Source organism: Desmodus rotundus, chromosome X (genome assembly GCF_022682495.2).
Source record: "Desmodus rotundus isolate HL8 chromosome X, HLdesRot8A.1, whole genome shotgun sequence".
NCBI lineage: Eukaryota > Metazoa > Chordata > Mammalia > Chiroptera > Phyllostomidae > Desmodus > Desmodus rotundus.
The window spans coordinates 67,464,823-67,490,024 of NC_071400.1; the positions used below are offsets into that span (position 1 = coordinate 67,464,823).

The following is a 25,202-nucleotide window of genomic DNA, read 5'->3' on the forward strand; positions in this document are numbered from 1 at the left end:
TTGTTTTAAAAGAATGAAGCAGAAACTGATAAGAATCAAGAGTCCAGAAATGACTAACTTGAGTTTATTCACCCAATCAGTGTTAAAGTAACAAAGGGGCACTTCCTGAAACCTAAAGGCAATTTTATCAAAAAGAAAGCAGGACTTTGAGCAATGCTTAGGGACCTTAGAGAACTCATCAGCTTAAGAAGTGGAACAGAATGAAAATGTAAACAGGTTTTTGAAGGACTAAGATAAAATCGGGGAGGATAAATCCATGAAGGTATTTGGAAGTAATCCTTAAGTAAGTTAGTATCTTAAAGTCCAGCTCCCTTAGGCTTTCAGGAAAATATCCTTCAGAGCCATTGAGACAGACATTGTCCACCTGTCAGACCAGAGATATAAGCCACTTCTTATATCCTTAAAGATTCTCACCATGTGGACCAAAAAACAAAAAAACAAAACAAAACCCTCTCAGAAGTCATGAATACTATTAAAGTTTCTTGAATTAATTACCTCTGCTTTGGGGTAAACAATACTAACCCTTTCCACACTGAGACCATTTGAGCCCACTGCCTATGCTTTAATTCAGAATTCACTTCTCTACAAAACAATTTAATCTATCACTGCTTCAATATTATAGAAACAAAAATTCCCTTCAAGCCTGTTGGCCTTGGGTATCTTTCATTGCTACCATATTTCAGTAGGTCAGTGACTAAAGCCATAAATATTTACCTAGAGACTGAGTAAACAAAAAATAATCAGAAGAAAAGGAAAATATCATACATATTTTACTGCTTTTCCTCACTCCTGATCAATATTTGTCTTTAAAAAAGAAGACATACCAGAAGTTGGAGGAGATACAGTTTTCTGTACTTTCTAAAAGAATACCTTCGTCTCAGTCATTTTAAAGTTTGTTTTTAAAAATTAAAACCTATTATATGACTCATCAGCTCCCTGTGACAAGATGAGTATGGAGGTCAACTCTTCTCTAAAAGTCCTTAAGGAGCATTTAAGAAAAAAGAAGAAAATAAGAATTTACCTAGGTAGGTTCCTGCCACTCAGACAAGTATTTCAATGTCAATCACAGTTATGCCTGTTGCCAGGAAGTAGGTTTACTCCCTTTAATATACAGACTTGTTAACAAATTATTTGGGAAATTCAAACCCTTCGAGGAGAAATCACCTTAGATGAGAAGGCCAGGCTGGGAAGTGAGTTTAAATCAGGGTTTGGTAAACTTTTTCTGTAAAAGACCAGATAGCAAACATTTTTGGCTTTGAGGGCCATACAGTCTCTGTTGCAATTATTCAAATCTGCTGTTGTAGCATGAAAACAGCCATAAACAGTACATAAACAAATGAATTAGCACAGCTCTGTTCCAATAAAACTTTATTATACTGAAATTTGAATTTCATGTAATTTTTACACGTCACGAAATATTACTCTTCATTTACCAACCATTTAAAAATGTAAAACCATTCTTAGCTTGAAGGCCATACACAAACAGGTGGCAGGCAGGTTAGATTTGGTTCACAGGCCATAGCTTGTAAACCTCTGGTCTAAACTATAAGAAACCTTTCTTTTAATGAAAAAAAAGAAAAGCATACAATTGAATTACCACTCTCCTAACACCACCCCTTCCTTCCCAGTCTCTCAGCCCACTGTTTGGCTCATACAGACCTCACTAGAAGGTTTCAGCCTAGGTAGCCTATTCAGAGATGTTACTTTGACAGATTTTAGTAGTTCTAGCCCCTTCTAAATTAAGATCTGTTCTACGCCTTTTAAGGAAAAAGACCCCAGTTCCAATAACTTAAAAAAAAATTAGCAGTACATAAGTGAAATAAGTCAGTCAGAGAAACACAAGTACCATATGATTTAACTTACATGTGGAATTGAAAGAACAAAATAAATGCACAAAATTCAGACTCATAGACATAGAGAGCAGACTGGTGGTTGCCAGAGGGGAGGAGGATTGGGAGACTGGATGAAAGAGGTGAAGGGATTAAGAAGTACTGATTGGTAGTTACAGAATAGTCACTGGGATGTAAAAGTACAGTATAGGGAATATAGTCAATAATATTGTAATAACTATGTACACTGCTAGGTGGGTACTGAAAATATCAGGGGGAACACTTTGCGAAGTGTACATCTGAAACCAATACAAAATAATATTGAAAGGAAACTGTAATTGAAAAATAAAAAATAAAATACATATATTGAAACTAAAAAAGCATAAAAATTAGCAGTACATATTATTTTTAGTTTATATACATGTAGTCAACAATTTGAACTATCCAGATATATAAGTAGGCTTGGTGTGTTAAGAATAAAAAGAGACATGTACAAAACATAAATGCTTTTAAGATAAAATACCATTTGCAAATAAGACCTCTTAAGAAGAAAGTAAATCAACAGGAAGAGCTTTTACTATAAAACATATAATTCTTTCTACAATAGAAACAAATTTATCTGCTGCTATGAGTTGCTTCTACAGTGAAATATTTAATCACATGTCTGCTTGATTTAAAATGATCATCAGTTTGTTAGGAGAAAAAATATCCTTCACCCCAGATTTTAGGAACAATAACAGGCATGTAAGCCTGACATATAAGGTCAAACAAACAGAAACAATCCCAAACTTACTGAGCAAGTTCAAATCCATTGCACACCAACTGTTAATACTGTGCTAACAGAGAGAGAACAGGCACTGCACTGGCCACCAGAACTGAGAAATCAAGTCCTTCCTTTGGCTCCCTCCCACAGAGCCAGGTTCACAGGACCAGGTGTACTAGCCACGTTGTCTCTATGGCTTGGGTGATCACAGCCTAAAACTGGTAACCAACGATGTGTTGCAAACCAATAGAGGGGAGTTTCAGAGTTAATTCCAGAATCAATCAAGGTGGTGTGGATGTAAAGTGGAGGGGGATTGCTGTTAAAGGCGTACCTCTAGTCAGAGCAATGCCTATGGCAAAGAAACAGTCAGACATGAAAGCTAACATACAAAGGGAAATAGTACTGACTTTGAGGACAACAAAGAGAGAGAAAATGAAATGGCTACAAATTTTTCTGGGGAAAAATGAAAAGGGCTAGGCCACTACAGGTTAAACCCTTGAAAATGTATCTGGCTACTCCAGCAGAGAATGGTGGTTCTCAATCACCATTACACATTGGAATCTTCTAGAAGCTTGTGAAAATCCCAATGCCCAAACTGCACCCATTACTAATTAAGTTAGAATCTCTCTTTTCAAAGAACCAGCTTTTGAATTTATTGTTTTTTTTTCTATTGTTTTTGTTTCAATTACATTAACTTCTCTTCTATTATTTCCTTCTTCCAGCTGGCCCTGAGTTTTACTCTCTTTTTTCTATTTTCTTGAGGTAAAAGCTTAGATTATTCATTTGAGACCTTTCATTTATTCCTCATATAATCATTTAGTGCTATAAATTTTCCACTCATCACTGATTTAGCTACATCCTACAAGTTTTGATATGCTGTATTTTCATTTTCATTCAGGTCAACATATTTTTAAAAAATTTCCCTTAACACTTCCTCCGTGATCCATGGACGAATGAGAAATGTGTTATTCAGTTTCCAAGTGTTTGGAAACTTTCCTGTAGTCTGTTTTTGATTTTTAATTTGATTCCATTATGATCAGAGAATATATACTGTATGCTTTCAATTCTTTTATATTTGTTGAGGTTTCTTTTTATGACCTGGGATATGGTCTATCTTTGTTAATGTTACATGTGTACTTGGAAAGTAAATACATTATGATGTCAAGTGGAGCATTCTATGTGTCAATTAGATTGGTTGACTGGTGGTGGTACTTCTTCCATACCCTTGCCAATTTTCTGTCTATTGCTTCTATCAATTACTGAAAGAGGGGCATTAAGGTCCCCAACTATAATTGTGGGCTTGTCTATCTCTCAATTCAGTTATGTTGAGTTTTACCTCAGGTACTCTGAAGCTGTTATATGGTGCATACACATTTAAGATTGTTGTGTCTTCTGCATATTTTTCTTTGCTCTGATGTCTAATTTATCTTATATTAGTATAGCCACTCAGCTTTCTTTCGACATTTGCATGGTATATCTTTCCCCACCCATTTACTTTTATTACATCAGAAATTAGTCTACTACATCTTGTCTGAAACAGGAAGTGTGCTCTATTTTTGCAATTCCTCTCTAAATTTATATATATATATTTATATATAAAAATATATATTTATATATAAATATATATAAATATATATTTATATATAAAAATTTATATTTATATATATCACCACAAAATCTTATTTCAAAATAAAAAATTATCTCAAAAATAATTAACTATTAAAAAGTAAGCATATGATTAAAAAAGAACATTAAATTCATGTTCCTAACATATCTCAAAAGTAAAAAATTGAGAAAGGAAAAGGATCAACCTGTAGACTTGTGAGATGTTCACTTACTGCACTATCCCAGATTAAGGAAACAAACAGGCTAAGAAACAGATAAAACTTACAGGTCTGGGGGTAATTGGGAGGCTGACCCCGCTACCTGTGGGCCATCAGAAGGAAAGTCAGTTGGTGACAAGGATATATCTATTTTTCCTTAAAAGATAAGTATTATGATACCTGGTGCTTCTGCTTTTTCTTTGAGTGGGGAGATGTTTTTCCAGTATACTTGCATCTTCCCTGTCTGATTTTAGCTATTTCACTACTTATTAGCATTTTAAAAAGGTTAACAGAGAGAATGTAAAATGTATAACTTGAGTAGGAATAAAACTAATTAATTAGTTATGCCACTTGTCAGTTCTGCAAAAGAAATGAGGGTAAGAAAGTTGGAAAGTACTGACTAAAATGTGGCTTTCTCAGAATTAGTTGAGTTCAGTCACTTGTGCTGTTCATGCGTCAGTAACCCAGGGAAGCCAGAGTTGGATACAGACAAGTAGTCATTTGAGACAAAACAACAAAAGGTTACCCCTGAATTGTTTTAAATGCTAACCAAAGGGATCACTAGAAGATCTAAGATGAAGACTAGTGAACATAGATGGAAACTAATTAATTATCTTCTCTTGTCATGAGACCCAACTTCTATGTAAACTAAAAGCATCCCTATAGGAATATGAATCAGGGTAAAGAAAACAGATTTTTCTTCTCTATCCATTTCTCCTATCATCTCAGTGCTATTTTAATTATTCCAAGAAACAGTGTTTTACAAATATGATGGAGAGATAAAAATAAAACTCTCTAAAATCTGAAATACTTGTTGTTGCTTTGTGTGGAAAGTGACTACCTTGTCAAAAATACCTGAGCCCAGATCATGGTTGATTGTCATAGCGATGAAAATTTCCTGGACACTAAGCCTCAGTATTTTCTTATTTGAGAACCTGCAGTTTAAATTCAGCCTTCAAGATCAAAGACATAAATTAACTTGGCCCACTGATTTGATGAATCTACGGAGAGCTGCCAGGCAAGGCAGGTCAGTTCCACAGAATAACATTCATTTATAATGCTTAAAACAACTGTGGGCAAACTGTGGAGAATTGAACAGAGACTAAAACACCCAAAGACACTCACCAATATATCTTTCTACACAACTGACCAGAAAACAGCAAAACTCCACTTGACAGGGACAGGGGGCTCATTATCTATTAGGCATTCCATTCCAATGTTTAGACAGCTCTAAATGTAGAAATAATTTTCTTTTTTAAAAATACTTTTTGTGCTATCTTCATTTTTCTTTCTTCCTTTTTTATTGATGTGTATTTCTCCCTCTAGTTCTTTTTTACAATTTAAAAAATTTTTTCAACTGCAGTTTACATTGAATATTATTTTGCATTAGTTTCAGGTTTATGGCATATTCATTAGACAATCATATACTTTACAAAGTGTTCCCCCTGATATTTCCAGTACCTAACAAAGTACCATATATTAGTACTATTTCCGGCACCATACATAGTTAATACAGTATTATTGACTATGTGGCCTATGCTGTATTTTATATCCCCATGACTATATTGTAACTACATATCTGAACTTCTCAAACCCTTCACCTTTTTCACTCAGCCCCCTAACCCTGCTCCCCTCTGGCAACCATCAGTCTGTTCTCTGTATCTATGAATCTGTTTCTGTTTTGTTTGTTCATTTATATTGTTCTTTAGATTACACACGTAAGTGAAATCATATAGTAGTTGTCTTTCTCTTCCCTATTTCACTTAGCATAATATCCTCTAGGCCCATCCAGGTTGTTGCAAATGATAAAATTTCATTTTATGGCTGAGTAATATTTCATTGTATATATGTACCACAGCTTGTTTACTGACTCATCTGTTGATGGGCACTTGGGTTGCTTCCCTATCTTGGCCATTACAAATAATGTTGCAATAAACATAGGGGTGCATATATTCTTTTGAATCAGTGTTTTGGGTTTGAATAAATAATTTTCTATGAACAGAAAAAAAATCTGCCTTTTAACTTCCTAATTCTGTCTGTATACTAGATTTGTATCTATTAACATGTTCAAATCTCTCCTACCTTTATCCACAAACTCTCTTGACTCTACATTATTATTCTCTATTTAATACCTAATTTGTTTCTTTCCTGTCTCTTTTAAACTCCTCAAGAAATAGTCTATAGTTTATCTTCCTTTTCTTGATCTCAGTCACTCCTCAACTGGCTTCTACCACAGCAGAATTATGGAAAAAGTCACCAGTCTGTGCATATTTCTCAACTCTCATCTCTAAGTACCTCTATGCTGCATATGATATGCTGATCACTCCCTCCCACCATCCCTCTTCAAACAACTGCTTGGATTTCCAAAGGCTTTTTCTGGATTTCCTGTTTTGCTCCCTAATACCCTTTTTATTCCTCTAACTATCTTATAAGTGATGGTATTTCCTCAAAAGTGCCTTACTGCACTACACGGGTTTATGGCTCCCAGAATAGAGGGACATAGAAAGTGAGGGGGAGGGATAGGGGACAGAAAATAAAAGAAAAATATCCACCCCACCCCCCGCCCAGTCAACCAGATACATTAACTTGGAGGATGATTAACACCAAGGCCATTATCTTCTCTTCTCCACTGGTTCTTCCTCCCTTCTACTGCTCAGTTGGCACTCTCCTCTATGCAGTCACAAAATCTGGAAAAACCTCTTTTTGTTTTAAAATTATTTATTTATTTATTTTTAGAGAAATGGGAAGGGAGGGAGAAGAGAGGGAGAGAAACATCAATGTATGGTTGCCTCTTGTGCCCACAAATATGAGTTCCTATCAGATATGCATTAGATTTAAAAAAAAATTGTAATGGATGTTACTCTTACTGTTAGAAATCTTTAAGCTTTAAGATCATTGTAAAATGATTCTCATTGGAGGCGAATTAATTTTCTGGTTGTTAATTTGGACAACTGTCATCACTTTGATATTTTTGTCTGCAGGATAACCTTGGAGAAAATTAATTTCCTTCCTTCTTCATTCACTCTCTTTATTGAGAGCTGCTTCCTCCCAGGATTCTCAGTCCCATCCCACCAATAGGGAGAAAAGTTTAGATTTAGACAGTAAGCCAATAATACCTTTGTCTCTGGCCCTAAGTCTTTTTGTCTGCTCTCCTGCTTGCCATCCTGAACAGGAGTAATATCTTTTTCAGTTTCTGTTCATGGGCAATCCTTGACTTCATGCTGTCAGGGCTCATCTCCTCCATTCACTGAGTGTTTTGATCCTCATTATCTACAGAAATATAATTCCCAGCCATTCCTACCTTTTTCTGGCTACAGATCCCAGCACATCAGTAACTAGAGGCCCATAATTAAAAATCTCCACTTACTGTTTGATCTGTTTCTGGTTCAGAGATTTTTCTTGATCACAGAGATGTCTAATTTTTAATTTTATCAATTATCACTTTGTTTAGAAAGGAGATAATAAGTTTAAAGTATGAAATTAGAGTCATCTTGACTTAGAAGCCTTTAGGTTTAAATTCTACACGTACTATACAATCTTTAGATCGGAGGTTAACAAACTATGGCCCCTAGGCCAAATGTAGCTCACTGCTTGTTTTTGGTATAGCTCATGAGCTAAGAATGGCTTTTATACTTTTAAGTGGTTGAAAAAAATCAAATAATATTTTTTCATGTGTAAAATTATGTAAAATTCTTATTTCATTTAGTTTTATTAGAATATAGCCATGCATATTAATTTAAGCTGTTCCAGATATCAACTGTCATATAACAAACCACTATATAACATAGTGGCATTAAGCAACCACCATTTTTTATCATCTCACAGATACTTTCGGACAGGAATTCAGATAAAGCATGACAAGGGATGGTTGTTTTTTCCTCCCAGATATCTGGGACCTCAGCTGGAAAGAACAGCTGGAATTATCTGGAGGCTTCTTCATTTATCTGGCACCTTTGACAGGGATGACCTGGCTTAGCAGAGACCATTTCTGGAGTGCCCACATGAGGCCTATTAAGCCCAGGTGGCCTCAGGGTAGTCAGATTTCTTACATGGCAGCTGAGGGGCTCCAGTGTGAATGTTCTAATGAGCAACACAGAAGCTGCATTGCTTTCTATGACTTAGCCTCAGAAGTCACGTTTCTATTGCATTGGTTGAAGTAGTCACAAGCCCCCCCACATTTAACTGGAAGGAGACATGCAACCTACTTCCTGATGAAAATAGTGTAAAAGAATCTGCAGTTACATTTTAAACTTCCATTTATATGCTTCACATCATTTAGTAGCAAGGATCTGGAATTAATAGCTGACTTAAAATGCGAAGCACATTCAAGTATCAGAGTACACCAGTTCCAAAGAAATTCAGCTTCACAAAAGGACTGCCATCAAGGCCCTGACTTGTGAACAATTTTAGTATTTTCCTATTTGTTTCTGATCAGTCTTTAACTCTGAGCCTACAGAACACATGCGTTTTTAAATGTTAAAGGAGTAACCAAAGCCTTTAAGAAGAGTAATCTATGTCTGTATGGTAGAGAGTAAAAATGGCTCTAATTCTTCACCTTTCTAGGTGATGTTGAAGCTCCTTCCCACTCCTTAAATCTGGACTGGCTTTGCGACTTGCTTAGGGCAACAGAATGTAGCAGAGTGATGGTGTATTCACACATTTCTGAGCCTAGGACTCAAGGGGCCTTGCTACTTCTATTCAGTCTTAGAAACCTGCTCAGCTACCATGAAAAAAAGCCTGGGCTAGTCTGCTGCAGGGTATGAGATGTATATAGCCCAGTGCTCCTACTCCTTACCACTGCCCCAGCTGACAGTCAGCCAACTTCAAAAGCAGAGCTCCCTAATGACCTGTAGTTGGCTATAGGCATAAGGGACACCAGCTAAGAACAGCAGAACCACTCAGCTGAACCTAGCCCAAATGGTCAACTTGCAGAATAATAACCAATAAATAATAATTATTTTGAGCCACTAACTTTGAAGTGGCTAAAATATATGGCAATACTTAGCTGACAGAATTTAGAAGTCAGTTTTTAACTATAGAATGGAAATTTCATCACACACCTCAGTCCTACTACACTGAATCACTTTAGAGATTAAATAATTCTCTAAAGCAGGCAGTACTGCTGGGCTCCACTGAGAGACCACTCTATCTAATGGCAAGGTCGCAGAGGGAGTCAAACACCTGATTTCAAAGAGGAAAACTGTAATAGCAGCCATACAGATAGCTAATGTCACTCTATCTGCAAGTTTCTCATCCTACCTGATGCCAAGGCAGCTGTAGGTACCTCTTCAGAGGAGAGGTGAGTGGCACCTGTAATCAGAAGTTAGCTAATTAGAATGTTAGAGTAACACGTCCCACACCCCTAAAACCTCACCTGAAGAGAATTTAGCATTGCTATTGGAATCCCTATTCTTTTAGTTATAATCCCCAACCTCTTTATTTATACCGGTGTTACCCTTCAGTGTACTCCAGTAAATGCAGGGCAGATACCAACTCAAAAGATTAATTACATACATGTAACTATGAAGTGCTTAAAATATATATATATATATACACACACACACACACCCCCCCGAATTCACAAATCTAATGATTTCAAAGACACCCCCTGAGGCAGCAAATGTTTTCGAACAATACTCAAAATACTCAATGTATTTGGGTTTGAATTTTTTTCTGTTACCTTGGCATATCATATTTCTTTGAATATGGTCAATGGAAGCCATATTTTTCCCTTTGAGAGTGAATTTAATTTTTGGAAACAATCAAATGTTACTAAAAGTCCACTCAAGTGAACATGCAGTTGAGATGTGTAAAACCAGTATTAATCAGTAATAAGCTGGGAAAATAAATTACAAAGCTGATTTATAATTCCTAATCTACTATCATTAGCTGGCAGGTTAAAACTCTAAAAGCAAAAACCCTTCAATGGCTCCCTACTGCTCACAGCACAAATTCTAAACTCCGTAGGCCTAGTATATGCACAGCTCACATTTCCAGTCTTAGTTCCCTTGCATAGCCTCTTCTCTAGGGAAGCTGAGCCCCTCATTGCTCCCTAATGACTTTCTTGCATGCATGCATCTGTTCACACTCCTCCCCCTTCAGTGCCCTTTATGCCCATGTCGTCTGTCTCTATACCCGATCCAGTGCCCTAAACTGTACATGACTCAAATACTTACTGAATGAATGATAAAGTGAATAATCAATTCCTCCAGTGGCTTATAAAATAGTTCTGAAGGTAATTCTAAAAATGAGAGCTCCAAATACATTCTGAGCAAGGAAATAAGTAGCTCGTCTCTAAAATGCATTTTGAGGATGAAGTTATGAAATGTTGGAATAGCAACTGATTTGTAGTCATACCTAAAGACCCCCTAAGAAAACAAATACCATATGATCTCACCTATAAGTGGAACCTAATCAATAAAACAAGCACACCAGCAAAATATAACGAGACAGTGAAATTAAGAACAAACTGACAGTAACCAGAGGAGAGGTGGGAGGGGACAAAGTGGGGAAAGGGAGGAGGGGTTCTCAGGAACTTTTATAAAGGACACATAGACAAAACCAAAGGAGGGTAGGATTGAGGGTGGGAGGTGGGGATGGCTGGAGTTGGGGGGAAGTGGTAGGGAGAAAATGGAGACAACTGTACTTGAACAACAATAAAAAAGGAAAGAAAACCTAGTGAATCAGGTACTGAGCTGGAAACAAACTAAAAATTCCAAGTAACTCGTCTACTCAGACCACAGATCACAATGCCATTGTATTTATTTTTTACCTTTTTTAATCCTTACCCAAGGACTTTTTGTGTGTGTGTGTGTGTGGGGGGGTAAATTATTGATTTTAGAGAGAGGAAGGGAGAGAGAAACATCGATGAGAGAGAGAAACATCAATCAGTTGCCTCCTGTACACAACCCAACCAGGGATCGAACCTGCAACCTAGGCATGTGCCCTGACCAGGGATCAAACCCACAACCTTTTGTGACAATGCTCCAACCAACTGAGCAACCTGGCCAGGGCACAATGCAATTGTATGTAAGATAGCAGGGCTTGGGGTTTGGGATTTCACTGGAATTCTCTCTCAAGAGTATCCAAGTTAAAGACAAATACTACTTTTAGATACATACTTAGAAGTGAGACTGCTGGATCATATGGTAATTGTTTTGAATTTTTTTAGAATCTCCATACTGTTTTCTACAGTGGCCACATCATTTTACATTTCCACCAACAGTGTACAAGATCACTAATTTCTCCACATTCTCACCAACACTTACCTTTTTTTTTTTTTAAACATATATAACAGCCATCCTAACAGGTGTGAGGTGGTATTTCATTGTGGTTTTGGTTTGCATTTCCCTGATGATTAGTGATGTTGAGCACCTTTGTATATACCTGTTGGCTATGTCTGTCTGTCTGTCTGTCTGTCTATCTATCTATCTATCTATCTATCTATGGCCCCAAAAGAACTGAACTTAGGATCTTGAGGATGGCAGCTAAGGTGGGGTGGGGGGAGGTTAAGGGGGTAGAGGAATTGAGCAAAAAGGAAAAAGGACTCATGGACATGGACAACACTGGTGATTGTGGGAGGGAGGGGGATATAAGGGGACTAAATGGTGATGGAAAAATACAATAAAAAAGATATGGAAACTCAAATGTGCATTGACGGATGAATAAATAAAATGTGGTATAAGTATACAATGGAATATTATTCAGACCTAAAAAATGTAATCCTGGAGGACATTATGCTAAATGAAAAGGACAAATACTGCATAATTCCACTTATAAAGTATCCAAAATAGTCAAACTCATAGAAGCAGAGAGAAGAATGGTGGTTGCCAGGGGCTGGAAAGAGAGGAAAATGGGGGATTTTCATTCAATAAGTATAACACTTCAGTTATGCAAGATGAATACATTCTAGAAATCCGTTGTACAACATACTGCCTATTAATGATACTCTAGTGTACACTTAAAAATGTAAGAGAGTAGATCTCATGTTAGGTGTTCTTATCACAAAAAAAGAGGAACAGGAAACTTTTGGAGGTGATATGTCTATCACTTTGATTGTGGTAATGGTTTCACAGGTAAATGCATATGTCTAAACTCATAAAATTATATACATTGAATATGTGTGGTTTTTGTATATCTCAATAGAGCTGCTAAAAAACCACTAGTATGGTAAGTGATGGATATATGTAATGAGTTATTATAAAGAATAAAGACTTTTGCCCTGGCTGGTATGACTCAGTGGATTGAGCGCTGGCCTACAAACCAAAGGGTCACAAGTTTGATTCCCAGTTAGGGCACATGCCTGCGTTGCAGGCCAGGTCAGGTTTCCAGTAGGGGGCATGCCAGAGGCAACCACACATTGATTTTCTCTCCCTCCCTTCCCCTCTGTCTAAAATAAATAAATAAAATCTAAAAAAGAAATGAAGACTTTCTGAGAATTAAGATATCCTTCCCCTGCTTATGAAGTTTAGCTCAATACAATAATAAACTGAGAATATTTTCAAAGCATTTGTATGGTAAAATTAGTTCACATTAGGTTAAACCATATGAAATTGCCGTTGTTGCAAGTCAAAATATTTGCGCATCAGAAATTTCATATGGTTCAACCTAATACTGCAGGATTTTGCTGATAAACAAAATCCTTTGCTTCTTTTTCTTTCCCTTTGTCTCCACAGCCCTCACACACTCTGGAGAACCTTAATTCCTATGTGCTTTTGAAGACTTAAAATAAGGACAGACACAAAGCCTTACCTCTACATACATTATTTCTTAGTTCAAAACACCTAGTTTCCTTTAGGAGTTGTATTCCACTCACTAGATTCAAGGTAATTGTCCTGTGAGTCTCCAGGGGGGAGGGTATTAGATATCTCCACCTACATCTCAAATTTCTAGGTCAGATCTGAGCACCCTCTGCCCATGTTCCATTTGCACACTGCAAATAGGCCATCACACCCAGGATTCCTGAATGTTGTTTAATACAAGAAGAGGTTGTTGACAAAGAGGTGTCTGATCATTATGATCAGCATGGGCTTGGTTTGGGGGGCGGGGCTTGATTTTATTCTTACTTCCTCTGTTTTTCCTGCCCCAGAGTTGCAGCCAACTGGCTAGACTATCATCTCTGGGTCTCTTGTTGGTCCAAGCAGGAGAAATCTCATAGACAGGTTTCTTAATCCTGCATGTGTGGCTGTAGTGGTAAGGCAGTTTCCCTCTGTCTTCCTGGGCAGCCTCAGTAAGACCCCAAAAAGAGGCGCAGGTGCTGCGATTAACTGGCACACTCCCAGGCCACAGTCAACACCATGTGCTTAGAACAGAGGCTCAATTTTAATCCTTCTGAGACACCATTTCAGGAATCAGCCAGTATACAGACATGTAATCAATGTAATGCTTTTGTGTGCTCATGTGGGTCTTGAACTGGTGAGTTTTCTACGTTAAAATTTTTAGAATTTTCTGCATAAAATTTTAAGAATTACCCAAGACAAGTATAAATGTAATCTTTTTATGGTAAATGTTATTTCATGAGAAACACTGAATACATAATTTCAGCTTCAATGGTCAGAAGATCCTGTGCTTTCAAGTTCACTGTTAGAAATGCAAAACGGTGACAGCAAAACTCTATCATCCCACCTCTGTTCCCTCAATACAGGATAATTTCCTCTTTCAAAGGTTTTTTAAATAAGATCTTTCATCCAGTGTGTTTTAAATAACCGATTTTTTCTTTTCCTCAAGAAGATTATTGAAGGGTTTAATTAAGTTTTCCCTTAGGAAACATAACCCTTGACATACAAAGAAAGACAAAACAATGATGGCAGATTGTAGAAATAGGAATATTTCATTTTTACAAAATGAAAAACTGTAAAAATTAAAAGTGCAAAAATTACCCCTAAGCTATTAATATCCAGTGATTTGAAATATGAGCAATTCATAAGAGACTGGTAAAAAGTTCTCTGTGTATTTACTGTTTTTCCTGGGTTCTGAATTCAGAACCCCACATTTCTACTTTGACAGCTGACAACATCACAACCACGTAGAAATAACTGAGAGGATTCTATTGCAGATAGTATAAGTGATGCATGCTTTTGCATGACTTGTCTCAGAAGTAAAGTTGAAAAGGAACTGAGTCTCATATGTTCACTCTTACTGGACCCATGGAAGAACTCAATAACAAAGATTTCATGAAGAAACTTGGGTTGGAATTCGGAAAACCTGGGTGTTAGATCAAATTTCTAGTCTGTTACCACACTATTTTAGAAAACATATATTTTATTGATTATGCTATTACAGTTGTCCCACCACACTATTTTTATTATCATGGCTTTGTAGTAAGTTTGAATCTGGTAAAGCAAAGTCTCCCCACAATTTTTTTCTGAAATTTTTTTCTGATTGTGATACTCCTTAGTGAAAAACCCTTCCATTGCTCCCCAGTGCTCACAGATTCCCTTGTGGATCCCTGCAGGACTGTACTTTAGTAGAGTACCGAGTACAGTTTAGGGCCAAAGCTGACTACTCAAAAGTAGAGGAGAGTCAGTGCACCACAAAAGTCCCTTTCTCTGCCCTGGTTCCTCACCAGGTTCATTCTTTCCTTTGAGTAAGTGTTGAACAAATATTTAACAATGGTTATGCAAGGGTGCTGTGACAGAGGTCCCCAAGACCACTCCAAGTTCTGTGATTCACTAGGACTCACAGAACTCAGCATATAATCATACTCATGGCTATGATTTATTATAGTGAAAAGATATAAATCAAAATCAGCAAAGGGAAAAGGAACATGGGATGAAATACAGGGAGACCAAGCACAAGCTTCCAAAAGACCTCTCCCAGTGGAGTTACACAGGATGCACTTAATTTACCTAGCAACGAGTTGTGAAAACACATGCGAAACGTGGTCTCCTAGGGAAGCTCATTAGGGACTCAGTGCCTGATATTTTTTATTGGAGTCTGGTCATATAGGCACCCTCTGATTGGCAAATACTAAAATTCTAGATTCCAAGAAGGAAAGCAGGTGTTTAGCAGAAACCATACTGTTTGTATAAACAGTTCAGGCATAATGAGCCACCCTTATCAGTTCAGGGAATGGTGGGAACCCTCCTGAAAATGAAGTTCCCAGATGCCAGCCAAGGGGCAACCTTGTAAGCAGGCCTTTCAAAGTCAGGCCTGCTATGCTAACACCTTTTTGCACAGATGCCAATCATTAGGCTGGCTGGGCACCAACTAGTCCTGCTCAGATCTGGATGGGATAAACATATCCACGAGAGTTTTGAGTAGGGTAGTAAGGGAGCAGGAATGAAGGAACACCCACCTTCTCCCAGTTGTAGGAGAAAGGGGCCATGAGGACTGCTTCTTGGGAGAGAGGCAATGCCTGAGCCAGGTCTGAACATGTGACAGATATTGTGGTGCCTATATTTAAATCCCAACTGGGTGGTGATCTTGGCAACATAATTAACGAGACTAAACTGTATCTCAGGAAGTGAGTTACCCACATGGACCAGGGCTATTAATCACTTTGATTCCTGTATGGCTCCTAAACCTCTCGCAGCCATGTGGCCTTGCTAGTACCGTAGGTTGGCATCTACTTCTCCAGCCCCACCTGTGCCTCTCTGCCATTTCAGTCTCTGTGATCCAACCATCCTGGTCCTTTTTTCAGTGCCTGGAATATGCTCCTTTCTACCTCCAAGCCTCTGTACAATATTTACAATATTATTCCACCCCCACCTCCACTCCTGATTGCTCATTATCACTCTTCCTACTTCACATAGCTAACTCCTACTCATGTCAGATTTCAATTCAAACAACACCTCCTCAGGGCAGCCTTCCCACACTTGCCCCAGAGTAGCTCAGAACCCCTGTCATTTACTTTCTAACATCATTAACTTCTCCTTTATCACTGTGAGCATATTAAAGTCCATTTTTCATACTTACACATTTTTAAGAAGGCCAACAACTATGCCTGTGTTGTTCCCGTGATAACCCCTGAGCCTAACATGGTACCTGCCACATAGTAAGCACTCAGTAAATGCATAAGAGAGGAATGAATGAGGGCTCGCTCTCAGTCCATGTGGTCTGGATGAGGGCAATCTCGGCCTCCCCAACACATACACACATCCTGGGTCTAAGGCACATGACCTAGGCTAGTCAACCAAGGATTTTGACAGAATTACGGAAAAACAGGCACTGCATCTGCTGCAGATATCCCGCCTGAGAGCAAAATTAACTTGAAGGAAAGCAAAGATAAGAGAAGGAGATTTAGGGCTGCAATGTGTGTGAGGATGCAGCCATCCCTTAAAGGTAGCACTCCTTGGGATATTCATTTACCAGTATACTTTCTTTTTATTTTTAAGACTAATTAGAGTTTGGGTTCTGACACATGTAACTAAGAATCCAAATACAAAAATAGTAACTGGAATTAGACATGTAGTTGGTCCCAAAGAACACCAGAAAGATCATTAGCAAGCCGAACTTGTAATGACCTGAGCTACTGGCCTAGGGACTCCTTACAGTTCCTGGAACTATGAAAAGGTTTAGTCTGGTGCAGGGAGAAAAGATACACTGGCTGGGGAGGACAACACAGGCATTCTGGCTGGTCATAGTTCTAGAAACCACCTTGTTCTTCTCCTCAGGATAAAAGGCTATCTGCATCTATGAGAGCAGAATCACTACATCTCATCTATGAAAACTCATAGAAACCAGACCTCCCAACAGACTGGAAAAAGGCAAAAATCTCTCTTATTTTCAAAAGGGTAGATTAAAATTAGTACAATAAAGAGCTTGGCTCTCACTCCAAAGTAAGTTCTAGACCAGATTAATAAAGCATTGGTTGGATAAGGACTTGAAAAAGAAAAAAATAGTCACTAGCAGCCAGCACAGGCTCTCCAAAATCACACCCAACTTACCCCAGACTCCTTTCTGTTACAGTCACTTGAATCACTTACTGAGATAATTCTTTATAGGTACAGTGTATGTGGAGGCAGATGACAAAGGCTTTCAGGATTTTCCAGTTGATAAGATGAAGAATCCAGGCTTCAGAAAGAGAAACCTGAAAGGTGTATTGTGGTGGGGCACAGAGCTATGACCTTGGCCATGTGTGGATCAAAACTTAGGGTTATTACCTAGGAGTAACATTCATCAGAGAAAAGGGGAGAGTTCAAAAGCTAAAATGATAAGCAAGAACAGAATTAAATGTTAATTAAATGTTAACTAGAACATATGTAAAGCCCCTGCAATTTTTAAAACCCTGTTTCCTAAATAAAGGGTAAGAGCAGTTCAGTTTTTGATGCCAGCAAATACCACAGGGTGATAGAGAGACTTGGGCTGAATTCAGAAACATATCTACCTCAACTGGACAACAACTGGACAAAACCAAGTTCCAACCTGAGTACTGAGAAACAATGACCAACAAAAGGGAATCCAGGGAGGAAACCTGGATTAGAAAAAGGTTTGGGAATCATGCCACACAAATGACAGTTGAAAGGGTAAGAATGTAATTTGGTATAGCAACTTTGGATAGTAAAGACAGAATCCTACAAAACTGAAAATAACTATACCCTGTGACCTAGCAATCGTATTTCTACATACATATTTTGGAGAAACTCTCACAAATTTACACAATTACCAAAACAGAACTGTTTATAAAATCAAAATTCGGCCCTGGCTGGTGTAGCTCAGTGGATTGAGCGCAGGCCTGTGAACCAAAGGACTGCTGGTTCAATTCCCAGTCAGGGCACACACCTGGGTTGCAGGCCAAGTCCCCAAGTAGGGGGCATGCAAGAGGCAACCACACATTGATGTTTCGTTCCTTCTCTTTCTCTCTCCCTTCCCCTGTCTCTAAAAATAAATAAATAAAAATCTTAAAAAAAAATCAAAATTCAGGAAGTACTTAGGCTCTTGTAAATAGGAGAATGACTAGGCAGAATAAGGTCTATTCACACTCTGGGATACTTTGCAGCCCTAAAAACAATGATATAGGTCTACTTATCAATCAGAATGGGCTAATTTTGCCAAAGTAACAAAAGGAACCTAAAATTTCAGTGGCTTAACAACCAAAGTCTATTTATTCCTTATGTTACATGTTTAAAGTGAGTTGGTACAAAAACCCAATGTACTTATTTTCGGATCCAGGCTGACAGAGATCCCATCTCTATTTGCCAAAGGAACAAAATGGGGTAAACCTCAGGCTGGCTCTTAAAAATTTCATTTGGAAGTACAACCATTAGTTTTGCTGATATTTCACTGAACAAAGCAAGTCACATGGCCATACCTAACTTCAAAAGGGGAAGGGACTAGGTACAATCCAACCATACGCCCAGATAGCAAACAGCCAACAATATTAGTTATGTATTGATATAATGACTAATACAATATATAGTATGGAAAGATTAATATAAAACATGAAAAGATCTAAGACATTTTGCTGTGTGTACAAAACACATACACACATTCATAATACCACCATTTATATATGTTAAAACAGAGATCCAAAACAAATCGGTATGTTGTTTATACATACGCATATAAGCATGAAATTGAGGAGGGAGGAAGATGACACTAGAAGAGGTGATCAAGGGGCGAAATAACCATCTCTGTAATGATTCAATTCCTTTAAGGAAAACATGACAAAATCTTAATTGTTGATAAACCTGGCTAGGGAAAAATCTGAGTATTGGAATAAGCTGTTTAAAGAACCAGGAATTTTTTATCTTGAGAAGACTACAGATGGGAGAATGGGGAGTGAAAAGTAGGAAAGTAGATGGCTTTAACTATTTTGGACAAAGGAGAATTAATTGCTCTGTGTGGCTATGGAGGGGGGAGCTGGGAACAGTGGTGAGAATTCCAGGAAGGCCAGATCTTGGCTTGGGAATAAGGAATGACCTATGATGAAAAGATGAGCGAGCAGCCTCAAAAATGTGTGGAAGAAAAAAAATTCTTTGGGGGAAAAGTGGTCAAGAGTCAGACAACTGCCTGTCTGACAAATTATTGTGAAGAGGATTCCTGCACAGGAAAGGTACCTGGATTTTGTGATCTCCAAGGTCCAATTCTCAGGTTCCACCAACCTTGGATCAGATTCTCTGAGTTTAGAGGTCACAGGTTCTGGGAAGTTCAACAGTTATCCTAAGAAAAGTTTTTAAAAATATACAACGATCTGAATTCGACAGCCTTTAATGGTGTTACCTGGGAATATTTCATAATCAATAAGGAATAATTCATTGGGACTCAAAATTATTAAAGCCAGGGGTTTACAAGCATTATACTGACCTTGAATAAAGTTAGCTCTAATTCTCAAGCCTTGGTCAAACACACTCACATAATTAAATCAGTATTATTTATAGAACTGTTGCCTATTTAATCACTATTTCTGTGACTTGTTACTCTCCAAATACCAAAGTCAAATTGCTCTCACAGCTAAATAGATCTCCACAGAGACATTCCACTGAAATGAAGATTACTTTGTAAAATGAAAGTGAGAATAATGAGTGTGTTTTCTTTTTAATAAGTCATTCTGGCTACTGCCAGAAGAAAAAAAAGTCTTAGCAGTGGAAAACAAGTATCATTAACCTGTCCTTGTGCGAGGAGGACCCGTCTGACATAAAAACAGTGGGGTCAGAACTCAGGCAGCTCCCTGCTGCTGCCCTGCTCCCAGCCAGGAAGATAATGGATTTCAGTGGTAGTTAATGAGATAACATGCTATACCTGAGGATTTTCTTTCCAAAGGTACCATATCTTTTGCACCAACAGGTACATAGCTGTATGTCCAGACAATTATGAGTTAAGCAGCCTTTATGTGCCTGGAACCTCATGGATCTGAACATACACCTGGGAAAACCAATGTGATTTTTAAGGAATGTATGTTTCCACCATAAAAAAAGAGTGAAGGCATGCTACAGCATAAAAACATGTGCCCTGCCCACGTGTTTTTGCCTGTTTAGGACTTCCTTTCAGCAGCGATTCTGTACCACGTAACTAACAATAGGAAATACTTGCAAAAAGTAACTGTTATTTAGTAGTTTCTTCCTATTAAATTTCATGATTAACAAATAAAACAAAATATAACAAAACCAAAAAACAGCTTAGAAGGCTCTGATATACTCCCAAGTTAATGAGGTTAGTGTGGCTTGAATGCTACTTCCTTTCTACACCTATATTCTTAGCTATGCTGGAGCTTCATCTGGCCTGGCCCCACAATCACCAGAAATATTGTATGAGAGAAAAAGCCCTAATATCCTGGAAAAACGGCCAGCTAGACCACCACAATGCCTTGTAGAGACTCGGGTCTGGCCCTAATCTAAGAGCAGAAGCTGATTACTCACCCCAATTTCTCCAGTCTAGCTTCTCCATCCTCCAAATACAAGCATGTACATCCTAAGATGTCACAGGGCAGGTATTTATCCTTGGAAGACAGAGTCTGGTGATAAAATGCAAGACTGTATGTAATGTTAGGAAGGACAAAGTGCAGGGGAAACCACAAACAAAAAGAGAAGGGAGGAGGACAAAGTCCTCGGGGGCAAAGGTTACTGGAAAACAGCAGGACAGAAGTTATGAGAATGTGACAGAGAGAGAGAGGGAGACAGGGCCGAGGAAAATAACAAGGTCAACAGTATGCTGTGTAAGGCCAAAGAACTGTGCTTCTGGATGGGATTACCACCCATGCCTTAAGAAAAGTGGCTTTGTTTTTCAGGAGGTCATTATATATTCTGCCAATGGTGTAGCTCCTATGCTTGCCCTTAGAAACTTATATCCACTTAACAACAAACACTGCATCTCTGAAACTATTATTTCCGAGATATAAAAACTTTGGGTAGGGGGAGAATCCAAACATCACTTAAAATATCAGTTAAGACTTCCGGTTCTAGGTAATTAAGACTTCTGGTTCAGGTAAGAGGGAATACACACACTAACCTTTCTGTCCACTGAATGCAACTACAAAATCTGTACAAAATGAATGAGCAGCTATTAGAAGAATGTTTAAAGTATATATCAGCAGGCTAGTCAGGGAAGAATACCAGAATGCCAAATACAGCTTACTGGTGGTGACTTTACTACTTTTTTTCCTCTTGTATTTTCTGGTCTGAACTCAACACAACAAAACCTGAAAGCACTGTGGTTAGAGCACATGCTCTGGCTGAAGATGCTGTTTTTGGAAATGGGAACTACTAAAACTCGAAGAGAAGGGGTGGGGGGAATCCCCTGGGTTTTTCTCTCATTTTTCTCCTTTTTTTTTATGCCCAGAAAATCCTATGATAGAGGCTGTAGCAGCAGCAATAAAACTGATTGGCAGAGGGAGACTAACTCTCCAGGGAGAGGAACTTTCATTCTACTAGGCAGAGATATAGCTACAAAAGGGCAAATCCAAACCCCACTGTATATTTTTTCCTTACTTTCTCTCTTTGCCTGCCCCTTGTGCTCCAGAGTTAGTACATCATGAAAGTGTATTGTTTTTGATTGGAGGATCAAAAAGGAAAGCTCTAGGAAACCAGAAAGTATCATGAAAATAACAAAAAGGGAAGAGCTCAGGAAAGCAAACCTATAAAGCTGCTTATAAACAACTTGGATCACCCTCCACCTGTGCATGTGTGGATTTGATCCTAATAAGCACGTCAAAGACTTTGAGGACTAAGCTAACAGACTAAACCCTCAGGTCCCATACTGATCAGTGGGTGTCATACATGGGGCAGATCCAGAAAGCACTGCAAAGGCAATGAATACTGAACTGACATTGGAACTACAGCCCACAGAAAGAAAGCTGGAACTTGCAGTCTGAGCCTAACCAGGTCAACTGACTGCTAACACAAATATATTAACGTTCTCCATTAAATTTACATAAGATTCAGAGTCTAATAACATAATATTCAAAATGTCCAGGATAAAATCCAAACCTACTCAGTATACAATGAAGCACAAAACCACCAACTCACATAGGAGAAGACAATCAACAGATGCCAACAATGAGATGACACAAATGATGAAATTATCTAACAAATATCTTAAAGTGGCTATTATAAAAATGCTTAAAAGAGTAATCACCAACACTTCTGGCCAAGATGGAGGCGTGAGTAGATACACTTTGCCTCCTTGCACAACCAAAAGAAGGACAACAACAAATTTAAAAACAGAAAATAACCTGAACTTCCAAAAATCAAACTGTATGGAAGTCCAACACCCAAGGCGTGAAGGAGGAAGCATCCATTCAGAGTGGTAGGAGGGGCGGAGAGGACCCATGGCAAGGCAGTGGCTAGCAGACCAGAGCAGTCCCACGTGTACGTGCAGATGAACCAGGAGGAACAATTGGGGGAACGAGACAGACTGCGCAACCCAGGGATTCAGTATGGGAAAAGAAAGCCTCAAAACCTCTGGCTGTAAAAATCTGTGGGGGTTGCAGTGGTGGAAGAAACTTCCAGGTTCATAGGAGAGTTAGTTGGACAGACCCACAGGCTTCTAGAATGTACACAAACCCAGCAACCCAGGAATTAGCACCAGAAGGGCCCATTTTGTGTGAGGGTAGCAGGGGAAGTGACTGAAAGTCCCACAAGAGCTAAGTAAGCAGTATTGTTCCCTCTCTGACCCCTTCCCCACAGACAGCACCACAATACAGCGATATGGGTTGCACCACCCTGGCAAATACCTAAGGCTAGTAGCAGGTTCTCTAAGACAAAGAAACATGGCCCAAATGAAAGAACAGATCAAAACTCCAAAAACAGAACTAAGCGATGAAGAGATAGCCAATCTATTAGATGCACAATTCAAAACACTGGTAATCAGGATACTTACAGAAATGGTTGAGTATGGTTGCAAAATAGAGGAAAAAGTGAAGGCTATGCAAAATGAAATAAACAAAAATATAAAGGGAACCAAGAGTGAAGAGAAGGAAACTGGGACTCAAATAAATGATTTGGAGCAAAAAGAAATAAACATGCAGCTGGAAAAGAATGAAGAAACAAGAATTCAAAAAAATGAGGAGAGGCTTAGGAACCTCCAGAACAACTTTAAACATTCCAACATCTGAATCATAGGGGTACCAGCAGGAGAAGAGGAAGAGCAAGAAATTGAAAACTTATTTGAAAACATAATGAAGGAGAACTTCCCCAATCTGGCAAGGGAAACAGACTTTCACGAAGTCCAGGAAGCTCAGAGTCACAAAGAAGTTGGACCCAAGGAAGCACACACCAAGGCACATCATAATTACATTACCCAAGATTAAAGAGAAGGAGAGAATCTTAAAAGCAGCAAGAGAAAAGGAGACAGTTATCTACAAAGGAGTTCCCTAAGACTAGCAGCTGATTTCTCCCAAGAGACCTTACAAGCAAGAAGGGGCTGGCAAGAAGTATTCAAAGTCATGAAAGGCAAGGACCTACATCCAAGATTACTCTATCCAGCAAAGTTATCATTCAGACTGGAAGGGCAGATAAACTGCTTTCCAGATAAGGTCAAGTTAGAGGAGTTCATCATTACCAAACCCTTATGATATGCAATGTTAAAGGGACTTATCTAAGAAAAAGAAGATGATCAAAAATATGAACAGTAAAATGACAACAAACTCACAACTACCAACAACCAAAACTAAAAAACAAAATAAAAAACCAAACTAAGTAAATAACTAGAACAGGAACAGAATCACAGAAAAGATCACATGGAGGGTTATCAGTGGGGAGTGGGAGAGGGGAATGTGGGAAAAGGTACAGGGAATAAGAAGTGTAAATGGTAGGTACAAAATAGACAGGGGGAGGTTAATAGTATAGGAAATGGAGAAGCCAAAGAACTTATATGTATGACCCATGACATGAATTAAGGGGGGGGTGAATGCTGGTGGGAGGGGTGGTGCAGGGTGGAGGGGAATAAAGGGGAGAAAAAATGGGACAACTATAATAGTATAATCAAGAAAATATACTTTAAAAAAAGTGGTCCTGGCTGGTGTGGCTCAGTGGATTGAGTGCTGGCCTGTGAACCAATGGGTTGCCGGTTTGATTCCCAGTCAGGGCACATGCCTGGGTTGTGGGCCAGGTCCCCAGTTGGGGGTACATGAAAGGCAATTACACATTGTCTCTCCCTCTCTGTTTCCCTCCCCTCCCCTCTGTCTGAAAATAAATAAATAAAATCTTTTTAAAAAAGTAATCACCATACTTGAACACTCTTAAAGTTAAAATAAAAAGTACTGGCAGAGTAAAGACAAGCTATCAAGCATAATCAAATTGAAATTTTAGAACTGAATAATAAAATACCCAAAACTAAAAAATCACACAAAGAATGCCACAGTACAATGGAGGAGGCAGTAAACTTGAAAACAGATAAACAAACTAGCTCAACTAAATAACAGAAAGAAAAAACACTGGGGGATAAAAAGAACAAAGCCTCAGGGACCTGCAGGATAACTATAAAGGATCTAATATTTGTGTAACTGGAATGCAATACAGAGAAGAAAAAGAGTGTCATACTAAAAAATGTTTGAATTAAAAATAGCTGAAAATCATCAAGAAGTTGAGAACACCGAACATAACAAATGGAAAGAAATCTACACTCAGGCACATCATAATCAAATTGTTGAAAACTAAAGACAAAGAAAAACTAATGAAGAGTTCCGCATCCCACTCTTGATAACAGATGGAACATCTAGAAAGAAAAGCAGCAAGAATATAGAAAACTTACACAACACCAAGCCAAAGTTGACCTACCTGACATTTATAAAGCATTTCTGACAAGATGAACAACACACACATACTTTTCAAAGTACGCATGAAACATTCTCCAGGAATTGTTGGTGGGAGTTTAAAAATGTTTCAGCCAGCCCTGGCAGGTGTAGCTCAG

At 38.4% G+C, this 25,202-nt stretch overlaps 1 protein-coding gene across 9 annotated transcripts in view; it reads right to left on the reverse strand.

The window, feature by feature from the left end:
* Positions 1 to 25,202, reverse strand: part of JADE3 (jade family PHD finger 3) — a 135,368-nt gene that overhangs the window by 68,007 nt on the left and 42,159 nt on the right. For 2 of the 9 annotated variants that reach the window (XM_071220244.1, XM_045187539.1), the window contains exons 1-3: positions 20,714 to 20,757; positions 19,415 to 19,517; positions 9,675 to 9,725 (exon numbers count right to left, since the gene is read on the reverse strand). The exons of 2 other annotated variants lie outside the window; for them this stretch is intronic. Coding sequence is in view for 1 of the 7 variants with exons in the window: in XM_045187538.2 (XP_045043473.1) it covers positions 9,675 to 9,725; positions 20,714 to 20,741 (79 nt within the window). In the remaining 6 variants the exon portion in view is untranslated. Of the gene's footprint in view, positions 1 to 9,674; positions 9,726 to 19,414; positions 19,535 to 20,713; positions 20,789 to 25,202 lie in introns of those variants that run through there. 5 more of the 9 variants (XM_024580071.3, XM_053917183.1, XM_045187538.2 and 2 more) reach the window with 4 other exon arrangements.